We start from the raw sequence: 12,279 nt of genomic DNA, 5'->3' as shown, positions 1-12,279 counted from the left end.
GAAAAAAACCCCTGACACTAACTGATATGTGAAGACTTGTGTGTCTGCTGGTTTATGTCAAGTAAATTTATACCATCATTGTTAGCAGCTTTGTGTTTTGTGTTTGGACACTGAGTGTTTAAAGCATTGCCACAGCTTGCCCCGACAGTATTACTACCCCACTTCACTTCTACTTTATTCAGTTTTCTTGTCCTTCCATGTATTTATTTACTTTTTTTTATGTTGTACAACAGTTTTATTATATTTCTTAGTTGTAACTGGGTGTTTATTTACAATATATTTTTTCTTTTTTTTTTTCTTTTTTTTTTTTTTTCTTCTCAGACACATTTGCTGTTGCCTAGCTAGCTGTTTCTCTTCGCCTTTAATCAATCTTTTTAGTAGATCTCCCTCCATTCTCTAACTGGTATGTTTCTCCCTCCTATTCTCCTCCTACTCGCTCCTGCCTACTTTTCCTCCAGCGCTCCACTGACATCATATGTAGTTTCCCCCCCCACCACTAATCTCTCTTCCTTTCTCCTACGCCGTCTCCCACACGATGTCCTCTCCAAACAAGATGAGAGGGGTGCATATTCTGTATGTGTGATTGATATGTTATGTAAAGACACTTTACCAGCAGCAGGCAAACAGTGTATTTATCTGAGTACAATTTGAGTTTAAATATATTCAGTGAGTGCTGAGAGTTCAAATATTAGTAAATTTGCTCTTCACAACCTGAGTCAGTGCTGTGCACAGATGAATTCAGTTCATGTTGGACATGAAAACCCACAGAGAACCACTGATTGCACGCACACTGTTTTAACATTTGTGGCAGGGGGTTTATTTACTTGAAATAATCAGACTGCTGAACTTTAAGGTCAGTGTGTTGGAACCACGCAGCTCTTGCTAGTGTTGTAATTTGGCGGCAGGGGGTACAGGGAGCAGATGGCACTGACAGACTGTAACTTACCCAGCAGAGAGGGGAGGTCAGTTCATGCTGGGAAAGACCACAGAGACAAAGGGAGAGAGGGAGGCTTATATGCTCAAGGAGCATTGTTACCTCATGGGAAATGTATAATTCAGGTCCAAGTCGTGACTGAAATGCATACAGGAAATAATTACAGGTAAGCTGGTAAAATGCAGGTTGTGTTGGTGAGGCACTCGCTGACCGCTGCCCTCTGACCTTGGCTTGTACAGCACGCTGGCTTCAGTTTGGTTTCCAGAGTGCTCACCACACACAGTCACCTTGGCAATGACAGTCAGTCTTTCCAAGACTATGACATCACTCTAAAGAAAAGGAGATGAGGAGGAGGAAGATGATGTGAAAGGAGTGGGGGTTTGGGGGGGCATCTCAGGCTCTACAAAACCGCTGCAGCATCCCAGCTGATGCCCCAGCATCCAGCCTCTGCCAAGGGAACAGACGCAAGAGGAAGAGAATCACCCTCCCAATTCCATCACGGAGCAAAAGCAAGGAGGAGGAGCCAGTCAAGTGAGAAACTGATGCTCCCAGCAGGTGCCAACAAGTGAGAGGAAGCTGAGAGACTGAGAAGGTGGGAGATGGAGAAGAGTCTGTGAGAAAAGAAGACACCCAGAGCTTAGAGAGAGAAAACAAACTATAGGTGAGCTTTTTTAAATGCTTACATTTATTTTAAAAGTTTTTTTTCTTCCAATTATTAAATCCTGATGAAACTTAATTATGTTCAAATAATGGTTTCAGCTACATCTTCTGTTTACATTTCATCATATAGTTGCATTAATCCTTTATGTGTATAAATGATGCAGATGTATCTAATTGGACAGCTTTTTATCAGGAATTCAAGTTAACAATAAAATGTGATTTTATTAGATAAATTGGCACATTTTATACTTTATACTCACGGCAACCAAAAAAAAAGTTATTCTTGAACATTTTCTTTTCAATCTATGCCTTTCTTTAGCTGTAATAACCTAGATTTAAAAGCTTACCACTTACGGGGGCTGCCAATTAGTTTCGGCTAGACGTCCTATATACACAACGTTGGTATTGCTCATCACTGTGTACCAGTATTTGTCTCCTAAATGCAGAAAAAAAAGGTTTTATATTTAGTTTTAATCAGATTATCTGAAAACAGGCTTGACTGTTGTCATTAAGATAATTTTTCTTATTTTAACGTGCTGTTTCACACATTCAAAAGTAACTTGTGTAACTCTGATTTCTCAACATAATTTCATGAGTATTTTAATTTTTGCAGCCAGAGTATTTCCAGTTTTCCTGCCCCTTTGTCTCTGCTGCCATGCTGTGTCCTGCATTGCTTTGTGCCACCCTGCTCCTCCTGACTCCCTTCAAGATCACAGAGGCTCGCGCTCTGCATCCTTCTCCAGATGCTGTGCAGGTACAAGGGGAGGGGACAGAGAGGGGGAAAGAAGTGGATTGAAAAGAATTCAGAGTGGATGTATAGTCCAGGAGAAGAGTATAATGAAATGTATCGCTGATTGAATTATTCTTCCTTGTACACACCCTGACAATTAAATTTAATCTTTTTTTTTTTTTTCTTCTGCAGTTTATGGAGCAGTTTCTGGAGCGCTATAATGACCTGCTGACTCTGGATGATCTGGAGAACCTGTTGAACAGCCAACCAGAGGAGCAGTCCACCGTCTCCTCAGGGGTTAAGGCGGCCGAGTACCCCAAATGGGCTGATGTCCAGACACAGGCTGAGACCCCTTGGCTCCGGCTGCTGAAGGGGGCTTTGGCCAATCAGAAGCGAGCAGAACCGGACCGGTCTAGGAGGGGATGGAACCGAGGATGCTTTGGCCTGAAACTGGATCGGATCGGATCCATGAGTGGACTGGGTTGTTAGTGGAGGGAAAGTGAGGAAAAGAGGAAAGGACAGACTGGTAAGATCCTCCTTAGAATATAAGGAAAAACAGGCAACAGCATCCACCTGCAGAGAACATGTAGACAATAATGTAATGTGTTGTAAACTTGTGTTGCTAATGTGGTTTCATCCAGCATAGATTAGATGCTTTATTCCATGTGTATGTACTGAAGTGAACATATGAGGTTATTTCCATCAAATTATCAACCAGGATTTTTGGGCTTGTTTCTTAAGTAATTCTGTGTTTCTTGCTTTGTCTGCGTGTGCAGTAAATGTAGAGATGTTCTCACATTTTGTGGTCAGGGATTGTGTTTAAAAGCATCCGTAATGGACGTGGATATCCAAAGATGATGGCACCTATAATCCCTGCAGCTTATTTTTATGTTCACTTATGATTTGCATGAATAAATGGATTTGACATTTGTGGTGTTCTGGTTATTGCTCATAGAAATTCAATGCTTGCCCACTCGTAAATCCCACATGGTTCACTCCCTATTGACACCTGTCATCTCAATTTCTCCTTCAAAATGGAGCTTTGCATCCTCATGACAGATCTTTTTTAACTTGATGATTTATTGAATATTCTAGTGGCTGTTGGAGGAACTTAACTCCTTCCCACGTCATTCTGGAGCGTGGACTTGCTGCTATGTCCAAAACTCTTTGCTCTGGCATCATAGCAGAGTTCCCAAAGAGAGAAAAACGAAAACAAAAAAACTTAAAAACATCCAGCAAAATGGAAATGAGTAATTCATATTTTCCCTATCAGCATATGTGCTATTTAGAGAATTTGCTTAATTACTGCCACTCTAAATCTGTACACAATCACAAAGTGATCAATCTGGATTATTAGTTTAGAGGAAAGTAAAAACATTTATTATTTGAGAACATCATCTGTACTGAGAAATTACTTTATCCTATAGAAGTTATGGCTTCATATAGTCATTGTTGTGAAGCTTTGTACCAGAAAGAATGGGCAAAATAATTTTCCTTGCAGTGGGGTTAGTAAAACATCTCAGAGAGGGTAAACCTAGTTTGTTTCTTTTTTGTTTTTTTTTGCACTTGCAGTAACTGAAACATCATTGGTTATAGACAAAAACAAGTGAAAAAAAACATTGGATTCAGTATGAACCAAGAGTTTCAGATCTATGTAGATACCTGTTCCACTGAAAATTGTTCTGCTGTTACTTTAAATAGAGGTTATTATAACCTACATAATATATTCTTATCTGTCGGTCTTGTTCAGTTTGTTATCTTGAGGCTAGATAATAAGTTGGAGCTGAAACAGTGTGACCACATCACATCTGTCCTGGCTTCCCAGTCCATGTCAAGGTCCATCTTAAAATGCTATGATTTGTTTTTAAAAGCCTCAGCAGCATGGATCTACTTAAGTTCAGCTGTATTTTACACAGTCAAGTCACAAGAAGGTCGTCTAAAGGAAGATACAATCCAGTAATAATCAAATGAAGTGTATTCAAATCCACAGTGATCCCATTCATTCACATAAAACCAGTTATTAATAATTTAAAAAACAGCTAAAAATATGAGTGGTTTGTACAAAATCTATTTGATTTGAGCCCCCCACCCACCCACTCAATCTTTTCAGGAAGGGGCCTGACACTCCAGTCAGAGCACTGAGGTCTATGAACCAGCTGCTCTTGGACATTATTAGATCAAGGCTAAAAAAGCCAGAGGTGACAGAGCCTTTTCAGTGGCAGCCCCTAATCTGTGGAACAGCTGGCTTTTCACGTAACCAGACAACTGCTCAGTTTAAAACACAGCCGAAAATGTCTTCTGGCTGGTTTTTAGTTCTGGCTTTTTCATGTTCGATGCAGTTTTATCTATTTTATAACTTTTTTTTTTTTTTTTTTAACTTCTGATTTAGTGATTTTTATGCCAATTCTATTTACATATCATCTGCAGTCTTTATCTTAATGCCTTGTTGGAATTAGGTTTCTCTTAGTTATTCACAATTACAGACATTTTTACCACTGCCCAGATCATTGCAGGCCTCACACACATCCTATAAACAAGGTAGAGCCACAATCCATGACTGACTGTTTAGAAGCTGTTTGTTTTTTGTTTTTTTGTTTGTTTTTTGTTGTTGTTGTTGTTTGCATTACACCACACATACCTCGGATTCACAGGTACAAATTTCCAAATAAATCTCATTACCCAGTAAAAACAGACTCCCAGAACTTTATGCAGATCTTCTCACACTTTGTGATCATTTTTCGTATAATTTTTGGTGGAGTGCTGTGAAGTTTCATGGCATGAGGTCTGCCCCGAGTAATTATAGTCTGTCATGATCATTTTTTCCCCTGTTAATCAATTGCTTCTGCAAATCACTGGCAGTAACACAGAGGGGTTTCTCAGCTGTTTTCAAATAGCTGAGCTTGAATTTACTTCTGCCCACTTCGTCTCAGAATTGTCTTGAAAAGTTAAACCCATTTATTTCTAGGCTGAAGCTTGTGAGATAGCATCTATATCTTTCCATCATTTACCACTCGACTTTTATTTGTATGATTTATCTTTATATTTGACTTATTGAGTTTATTATTTAGCCTGACTACTGTGCATGGACAGGTTATTTATAATGAATAGATTTTGATATTTAAGATTAACATGAATTACATTAGATGAGCTTTTGTGCCACAACACAAGATGGCAGTACAAGACCATTTGTGCACATCTGTTTGTTGTCACACATTGCTGCACTTTGGACTTTGTACAATTCTTGTAATAGAGGATATTGGTTGTACAAATGTAGCTGAAGGCCTTTTTAACGTGCACACAATAAGATTCGCCTTTTACTCTGTAAACTTACAAGAATGAAAATGTTTACAACTGATACAAAAAAATTAACATAACTCTTGTAACAAATAAATTTATCTAATAAAATATCATGTGTGTCATTCCACAACAGTCTACAGTGAGTAGTTGAACTGTTGTAATACAGAGAAAGCATGTGATCTGTATGAGACAGCACTTACAGTACTGAGAGTAGAACGTGGCCTGAGAGTTGACTAGCCAGCCAGAGTCTAATCTTAGTTTGACCTTTAATTCCCCTCTTTGACCTTAAGCTGCAAAGCAGCGACCAGGAGTGGCATGCATGCACTCAGGGTTGTGGTAGTTCAGCTATGCCAGGACCATTGAACAGCTGCCATAAAACACACCACCACTGTCCAGTTTTAGAGAACGTGTCTTTAGTCTGTTGCAAAATACAAGTTTTATACATATTATCACATGTCCACTTAGATTAATTGTGACTTGCAACTTAAAGGTGCACTATAGTGACAATATGGAGAAGGTTTCAACTCAAAATCAATGAGTCTGGCCTACTGGTTAAAACTGACAACCAGGTTATTTAGATTTGACATTTTTCACTATCCTCTGGAGTGCTTTCTTTTCAGATGTCACCAATGTTGCCAAAGAAGTGAGTCAAAAATAGCCTGGACATAGCAGCTGACATAGCTGAGCCTTGTTATGTTTTGCGTGCAGGGAAGAAAAGTGACTGCAGTTTATCTTGCAGCAGCAGCGTGACTTCTTGCAGAAACCTGAACAGCAGCACTTATTATTCAAACACAATAGCCTGTCTTTCAATGGACCCTTTTTCTTGTTTCACAATAACCAGAAAAGGCTTAAAATTCTGGTGAATAGACTGACTCAAACCAACTCCTCAACTCATGTTGAGCAACCAAGTGTCAACTTTGGACTTTTTGTGAGACGATGGAGCAGCAGAAAAAGAGGAGCAGCAACAGACTGAGTCAAGAGAAGGGTCATGGTCTTTGGACATTAAATGTCACAGTCAGTAAGACAGAGATTTGATCCCCCATTTGCTCTCTCCGTGTGTCTGCATTCACTGAGAAGGTCACCAGGGGACCCCTCTCTTTTTACAGACCACTATGTGAGGCCTTTATGATCTGAATATCTAAATTAAGACCTCTTAAAGATGGAAACACCAAACACTGGTGCATAATGTAAATTATTCAGTTCAAATGACTATAATAACAGCAAGAATCAGATGAGAATATATAAAGTGATGTTTCAGAGACCAGTCTGCATGTCTATGTAGCTGACGACCTTGACATTAAAAAAGGGCGGGGCGAGGATCCGTGACCATCGGGGGGGGGCGTGGTTTCTCTCTCGGTTATCATAAAAACACTGAGCTAAACTTTGCTCTTCCCCACTCACACCCAGAGTCGCAGGACAGACTGAGGAGTCTCACAAACGGTAAAGAACAGACACAATGAAATTATTTTACTCAGGAAGCTGCAAAGTTTTAGCAACTCTGGGCTACATGATTATTTTAATTTAGATCACCTGAAGGCAATGTGCTTTGATTGAACCAATGGACCCAATATTTGCTTTCTTTAATCACAAGAATTTCTTTTTGTAAAGATGTGACAATTCTAACCTTTTTGGTAATTTCTTACCTTGCAAGACAAGCTGTGGTTTTGTCATTTTCTCAGCTAGGTCATTGTTAAATAATGTCTGGGGTCTTTCCTTATCATGATGCATAATCAAAGTGCCTGGCAGCAAGTCAATTCTAATATATGGCACTATAAATGTTATTTATCAGTATCTAGCATGGGATGTCACGCTTTATTTTTCTATCTTGATTCTTCTTCCAGAGGACTAAACCAACCCAGGCAAAATGGTGAAAGTCGGTATCAATGGGTAAGAGAACATTTTCATAACCTCATGCTAGAAAATAAACCTTGGTGGCACCCATTTGGGGTGCACACCTGTTGGGTCACTGTGTGCACACTTAATTCATAATGCCACACCCCTCTGCTCTGTGCACAATGAGAATTCAACACTGGTTTGGTTTCTCTCTATTCTCCTGAAAGTTTTTTTTGTTTTACTTGCTGCCTTATCAAGGTATGCAGTTCTTATGCAAGATGGCTACACAATGATGATTACACATACTAAGATACACAAACAAAAAGATTGTGTTAGACAAGAAGCTAAAAGATATGTTTGAATTCCCATAATAGGACCTTTGTGTCCACAATCAAGATATGCAGACTGCACACTTGTAACAATCACATGGAAATTTCAAAACAAATAGCATAAAACATTGGGCTTCTTTGAGCTTCTTCTATTCAAACACTATTTAAGTTTTTAGTATATTTCAATTTGTGCACTGCTGGCAAGACAAACTGCAAGACAGCCTGTGATTTAATATATATCCAACAGAAGCAACAAGTGTTTTGTAACCAATGTGAACCAACCTGTGGACCGTTACCAATTGTTCTCATGCTTTACTTAATCTTTGAACACTGGCCCCTCTGCAGATAACACTGTGGACACTGACTTCAGCGTGAGGGTCATTCAACAGGAGACTGTTCTGCTGCTGCTGGAAGCAAACCTAAATGTTGGAGCAAACAATCTGACATTGGTCTATATGCTGTCATGAATCTGTTTTTCTAATCTCATGACTTCCTGCTTCCCCTCAGTGTTTAAGGACAGAGTGTATCTGTGCCAGGTTTTTTGGACGTGTGGTTAAAAAGTAACTCTGCCTTTAATCAAACATTGCTCTGCCGTCACTAGGATTACAACATTTAGAGGTTCATTTTGACTTTTGCCCCCAGAGAGGAGTGTGTATGAGAGCCTTGGAACACGCCTCCCTCCGCCCCTCCCCCTGAACTCTGCCCTTTCTTTGACTGCAGTTTCATGTCTCCTAGGGTGTCATGTATATTCACATGTGGAGGAAAAAGTTGAACGGGGTGCTTCTGTGGTTCAGCTGAATGCCAAATTAAATTTTAGCTCACCACTAATTTGCAGCCTTGTTTAAACACCTTCATTTTACTGCAACTCTGAGACACAACTGGACAGATTTGCATGGAATAATGTTGCCACCTAGAGTCAAGTCTAAGCAACATCTTTTTGTTCATTTCACAGATTCGGCCGCATTGGTCGTCTGGTGACCCGTGCTGCCATCATTGGCAAGAAGGTGGAGATTGTGGCCATCAATGACCCATTCATTGACTTGGAGTACATGGTAAGTTGCTGAGACTGGAGCTAAAGGTACTCTGGGAGTTGAAATCACTGTCCCTGTGTTTACATATATTTGGAAAAAAAAAAAAAAAAGTGCTTTCATGAGAGTTTTGTAGTGAGAATCTTAAAGTATGGTTCCTCATCTCTTTAGGTTTACATGTTCAAGTATGACTCTACTCATGGCCGTTTCCATGGTGAAGTTAAGGCTGAGGGAGACAAGCTTGTCATTGACGGACACAAGATCAGTGTGTTCCATGAGTGAGTTTACCTGCTGTTTTTTTTTTTTTTTTTTTTTTTTTTTTTTTAAAAACCATCTACACGGGTAAAGCACAAATAGTCGGCGAATTAGCTTTAGAGATGCACAAACTCAAATTTTGTTGACTTTTTTTTTTTTTTTTTTAAACAGGAGAGACCCTGCTAACATCAAGTGGGGTGATGCTGGTGCCCAGTATGTTGTGGAGTCCACTGGTGTGTTCACCACTATTGAGAAGGCCTCTGTATGTATTTAATTCAGACTAACAGGATGCAAAGGTAAATGTTTGCTGTACAAAGATGGCTTGAATTTTTATTTCAATTAAATATTGCAGGCTCACTTGAAGGGTGGTGCAAAGAGGGTTATCATCTCTGCACCCAGTGCTGATGCTCCCATGTTTGTCATGGGTGTCAACCATGAGAAGTATGACAAGTCCCTCCAGGTTGTCAGGTAAGCACCCCCCAACCCTTTATTTATTTATTTATTTATTTTTTTCCTTTCATCAAACATTTCAGTGTAATAATTCTGATAACATCATTACTGATGGTTTCTTCATTTTACAGCAATGCCTCCTGCACAACTAACTGCCTGGCACCCCTGGCTAAAGTCATCAATGATAACTTCGGCATCATTGAGGGCCTGATGGTAAGAATACTTAGCCTGAGAGCATTTTGGCAGGAAGTTTTAAACATGTTAACATATAATCTCTATTATCCATCAGAGCACAGTTCACGCCATCACTGCTACCCAGAAGACAGTGGACGGCCCCTCCGGCAAGCTGTGGAGAGATGGCCGTGGTGCCAGCCAGAACATCATCCCCGCCTCTACTGGTGCTGCCAAGGCTGTCGGCAAAGTCATCCCCGAGCTCAATGGGTCGGTGCCCAAAAATGCTGCACTTTTAGTGTAGTAAATGTTTTCAGTGGTGTTTATATTGCTCAAGTGCATCAATATGTTTAAATCATACAGGAAGCTGACTGGCATGGCCTTCCGTGTCCCCACCCCCAATGTGTCTGTCGTTGATCTGACAGTCCGTCTGGAGAAACCCGTGAGTGGCCACAAATGCAAATTAACTAGTATTGTTTAAATGTTTTTTATTTGTAAAATGTTTTATTATGCAAAAAGTATTGTATTGACCTATAACTTAGGCTTTTATTTTTCTACATGATAATGCACAAGTGATTCATGAAAGATGATTCAGTTTCAGAGGGTAGTGAAATAATTTTTTCATGAATATTGTTCAAGAAGAAAATCTAAAACAAAACAATTTCCTTTTTCAATGGTTTAATAAGAATATAACTTCAAGTGTTTTAATTAGTACTTTTCAAATGCAAACCATTCTTATTTTAATATATTGTATTTAAATTTTTTGTACAGGCCAAATATGATGACATCAAGAAGGTTGTGAAGGCTGCAGCTGAGGGACCCATGAAAGGCGTCCTGGGATACACAGAGCACCAGGTACGAACTTAGCAGAGTCCTGCTATGGGATTATTATTATTATTATTATTATTATTATTATTATTATTATTAAATGCATCCCAAGTTTACTAGCTTATGCAGCATTCTCTGCTCTCCCGCAGGTCGTCTCCACAGACTTCAACGGTGACTGCCACTCCTCCATCTTTGATGCTGGTGCTGGAATCGCGCTCAATGACCACTTTGTCAAGCTGGTCTCATGGTACGCAGTTTGGAGTACTTTGTCATATTCATACCCACTGATGTCTTCTGACCTTTCTTTATTCTTTCTCAGGTATGACAATGAGTTCGGCTACAGCAACCGCGTCTGCGACCTCATGGCCCACATGGCCTCTAAGGAGTAAACCAGCTGGCTTATTGAACATGACTGTTATCTACATGCTCCTCTATCCAAAGTTAGCAATGTACAGTGAGATTTAAAAATGACTCTACCTGGTTCCATCTGATAGTCGACCCCATTAAAAGCCTGAGGAAATGTCCCACAGAACACATGAAATTTAATTTGCTGACCAATTTTTTTTTATTCCCAGTTCTGTTGTGTTGGATGGTGTAAAGGTGTGAAAGTCCTTCTGTAGTACTGAAGTACTGCAGTCAGTGGTGGAATAAAGTCCTGTTTGTGAGATTCAAGTCTTCCCTTTTGTTTTGGTCACTGCACAAATATTCTAAATGTGGCTCCATTAGGATCAGTGTGGATTTCTGAAGATGGAGTCTTAAATGATTTTTCAAATCCATGCATTTGATCCACCTTCTGATAGCCTGCCATATGCTTCGCATTTAAATGAAATGATTGCACACATCCACGGAGTCGTCAGTGTACAGTTAAAAAAAAAAAAAAAAAAAAAAAAAAAGTGAATAAGTTTAACAGATTAAAATGACAGACTGGTATAGCTAATACAACATTTGAATAAGATGTAGGATAGACATATACTTATTATTTTTTTTTTTTTTTTAATCCTGTACAATCTGGATGGCTCAAAGCCTTGACCATGAAGGCGCTGTGTAGTTTTTTTTTTTTTTTTTTTTTTTTTTTTTTTCTCTCTCTTTGGCTCTCTGGTGGTTATCAATATAGACTGTACAAATGTTTGCTATAAAAAAAATTACAGCTCTATATTTAGTTTGTGTACGTGTGTGTGTGTATATATATATATATATATATATATATATATATATATATATATATATATATATATATAATAACCCCACCACTCTAATGAAACTTGACATAGTTTGTACTATATTGTGGGGTAGAACTGATAACTGTGTAAATCAGATTACCAACTGATTTTTGGAGTGATTTTTTTTGTCAGAAAACCTGGTTTGAGGTGGACATCTTACAGATTTAAGCAGGAAATTGACCTGAAGCTAAAATGCAACAGCTCTTTAAAAAAAAAATAGTTTAAGAACTTAAATGAATAACAATAGAGGAGTGGATAAACTTCCAGCAAATGAATGCAAATAAAATCTAGGGAGGGGGGGGGGGGACTTTAGCATTGTGTTAGCACACATCTGGATGCTTCAATCAAAACCTCTGCTCATGTAGACAAGACCACACTTGTACTGATAATTGCTTTTGAGAAGCAGCATCTGACTTCTACTTATAAGAAGCGATAAGGTTGCAGAGGTTGTTCCACACAGTATTGCACACTGACTATTTTTGTTAGATGTGCTAGTGTAACAGATGTGAGACAGTTTCCTTGAGGATTCTCATGACTTCAAATG

General features: G+C 39.1%; 2 protein-coding genes across 2 annotated transcripts; both read left to right on the top strand.

Annotated features, from left to right (window-relative positions):
- The first annotated feature begins 744 nt into the window (after positions 1-744).
- Positions 745-3,254, top strand: wu:fj39g12 (uncharacterized protein LOC563937 homolog). The gene is made up of 3 exons (XM_041986764.1): positions 745-1,595; positions 2,208-2,348; positions 2,517-3,254. Exons 2-3 carry the CDS (start codon positions 2,250-2,252, stop codon positions 2,811-2,813), a joined length of 396 nt encoding a protein of 131 aa, XP_041842698.1. The 5' UTR covers positions 745-1,595; positions 2,208-2,249; the 3' UTR covers positions 2,814-3,254.
- Positions 3,255-6,999: 3,745 nt separating this feature from the next.
- gapdh (glyceraldehyde-3-phosphate dehydrogenase) lies at positions 7,000-11,182 on the top strand. Its single transcript, XM_041986761.1, has 12 exons — positions 7,000-7,061; positions 7,463-7,508; positions 8,736-8,835; positions 8,983-9,089; positions 9,238-9,328; positions 9,419-9,534; positions 9,648-9,729; positions 9,806-9,957; positions 10,051-10,129; positions 10,459-10,542; positions 10,665-10,762; positions 10,835-11,182. The coding sequence occupies exons 2-12, from the start codon at positions 7,486-7,488 to the stop codon at positions 10,902-10,904; spliced, it is 1,002 nt and encodes a 333-aa protein (XP_041842695.1). The 5' UTR covers positions 7,000-7,061; positions 7,463-7,485; the 3' UTR covers positions 10,905-11,182.
- Positions 11,183-12,279: the final 1,097 nt, after the last annotated feature.

Source organism: Melanotaenia boesemani, chromosome 6, assembly GCF_017639745.1.
Source record: "Melanotaenia boesemani isolate fMelBoe1 chromosome 6, fMelBoe1.pri, whole genome shotgun sequence".
Taxonomy (NCBI): Eukaryota; Metazoa; Chordata; class Actinopteri; order Atheriniformes; family Melanotaeniidae; genus Melanotaenia; species Melanotaenia boesemani.
This window is presented reverse-complemented; position numbering and strand designations above follow the sequence as displayed.

What these genes read in the sequence shown, in the direction of transcription:
- wu:fj39g12 (XM_041986764.1), top strand. Translation starts at nt 2,250, where the DNA reads ATGCTGTGTCCTGCATTGCTTTGTGCCACCCTGCTCCTCCTGACTCCC. An exon ending in CTTCTCCAGATGCTGTGCAG is followed by an intron (nt 2,349 to 2,516) that starts GTACAAGGGGAG and finishes TTTCTTCTGCAG; the next exon opens with TTTATGGAGCAGTTTCTGGA.
- gapdh (XM_041986761.1), top strand. Translation starts at nt 7,486, where the DNA reads ATGGTGAAAGTCGGTATCAATGG. An exon ending in CCACTATTGAGAAGGCCTCT is followed by an intron (nt 9,329 to 9,418) that starts GTATGTATTTAA and finishes TAAATATTGCAG; the next exon opens with GCTCACTTGAAGGGTGGTGC. An exon ending in GCATCATTGAGGGCCTGATG is followed by an intron (nt 9,730 to 9,805) that starts GTAAGAATACTT and finishes ATTATCCATCAG; the next exon opens with AGCACAGTTCACGCCATCAC.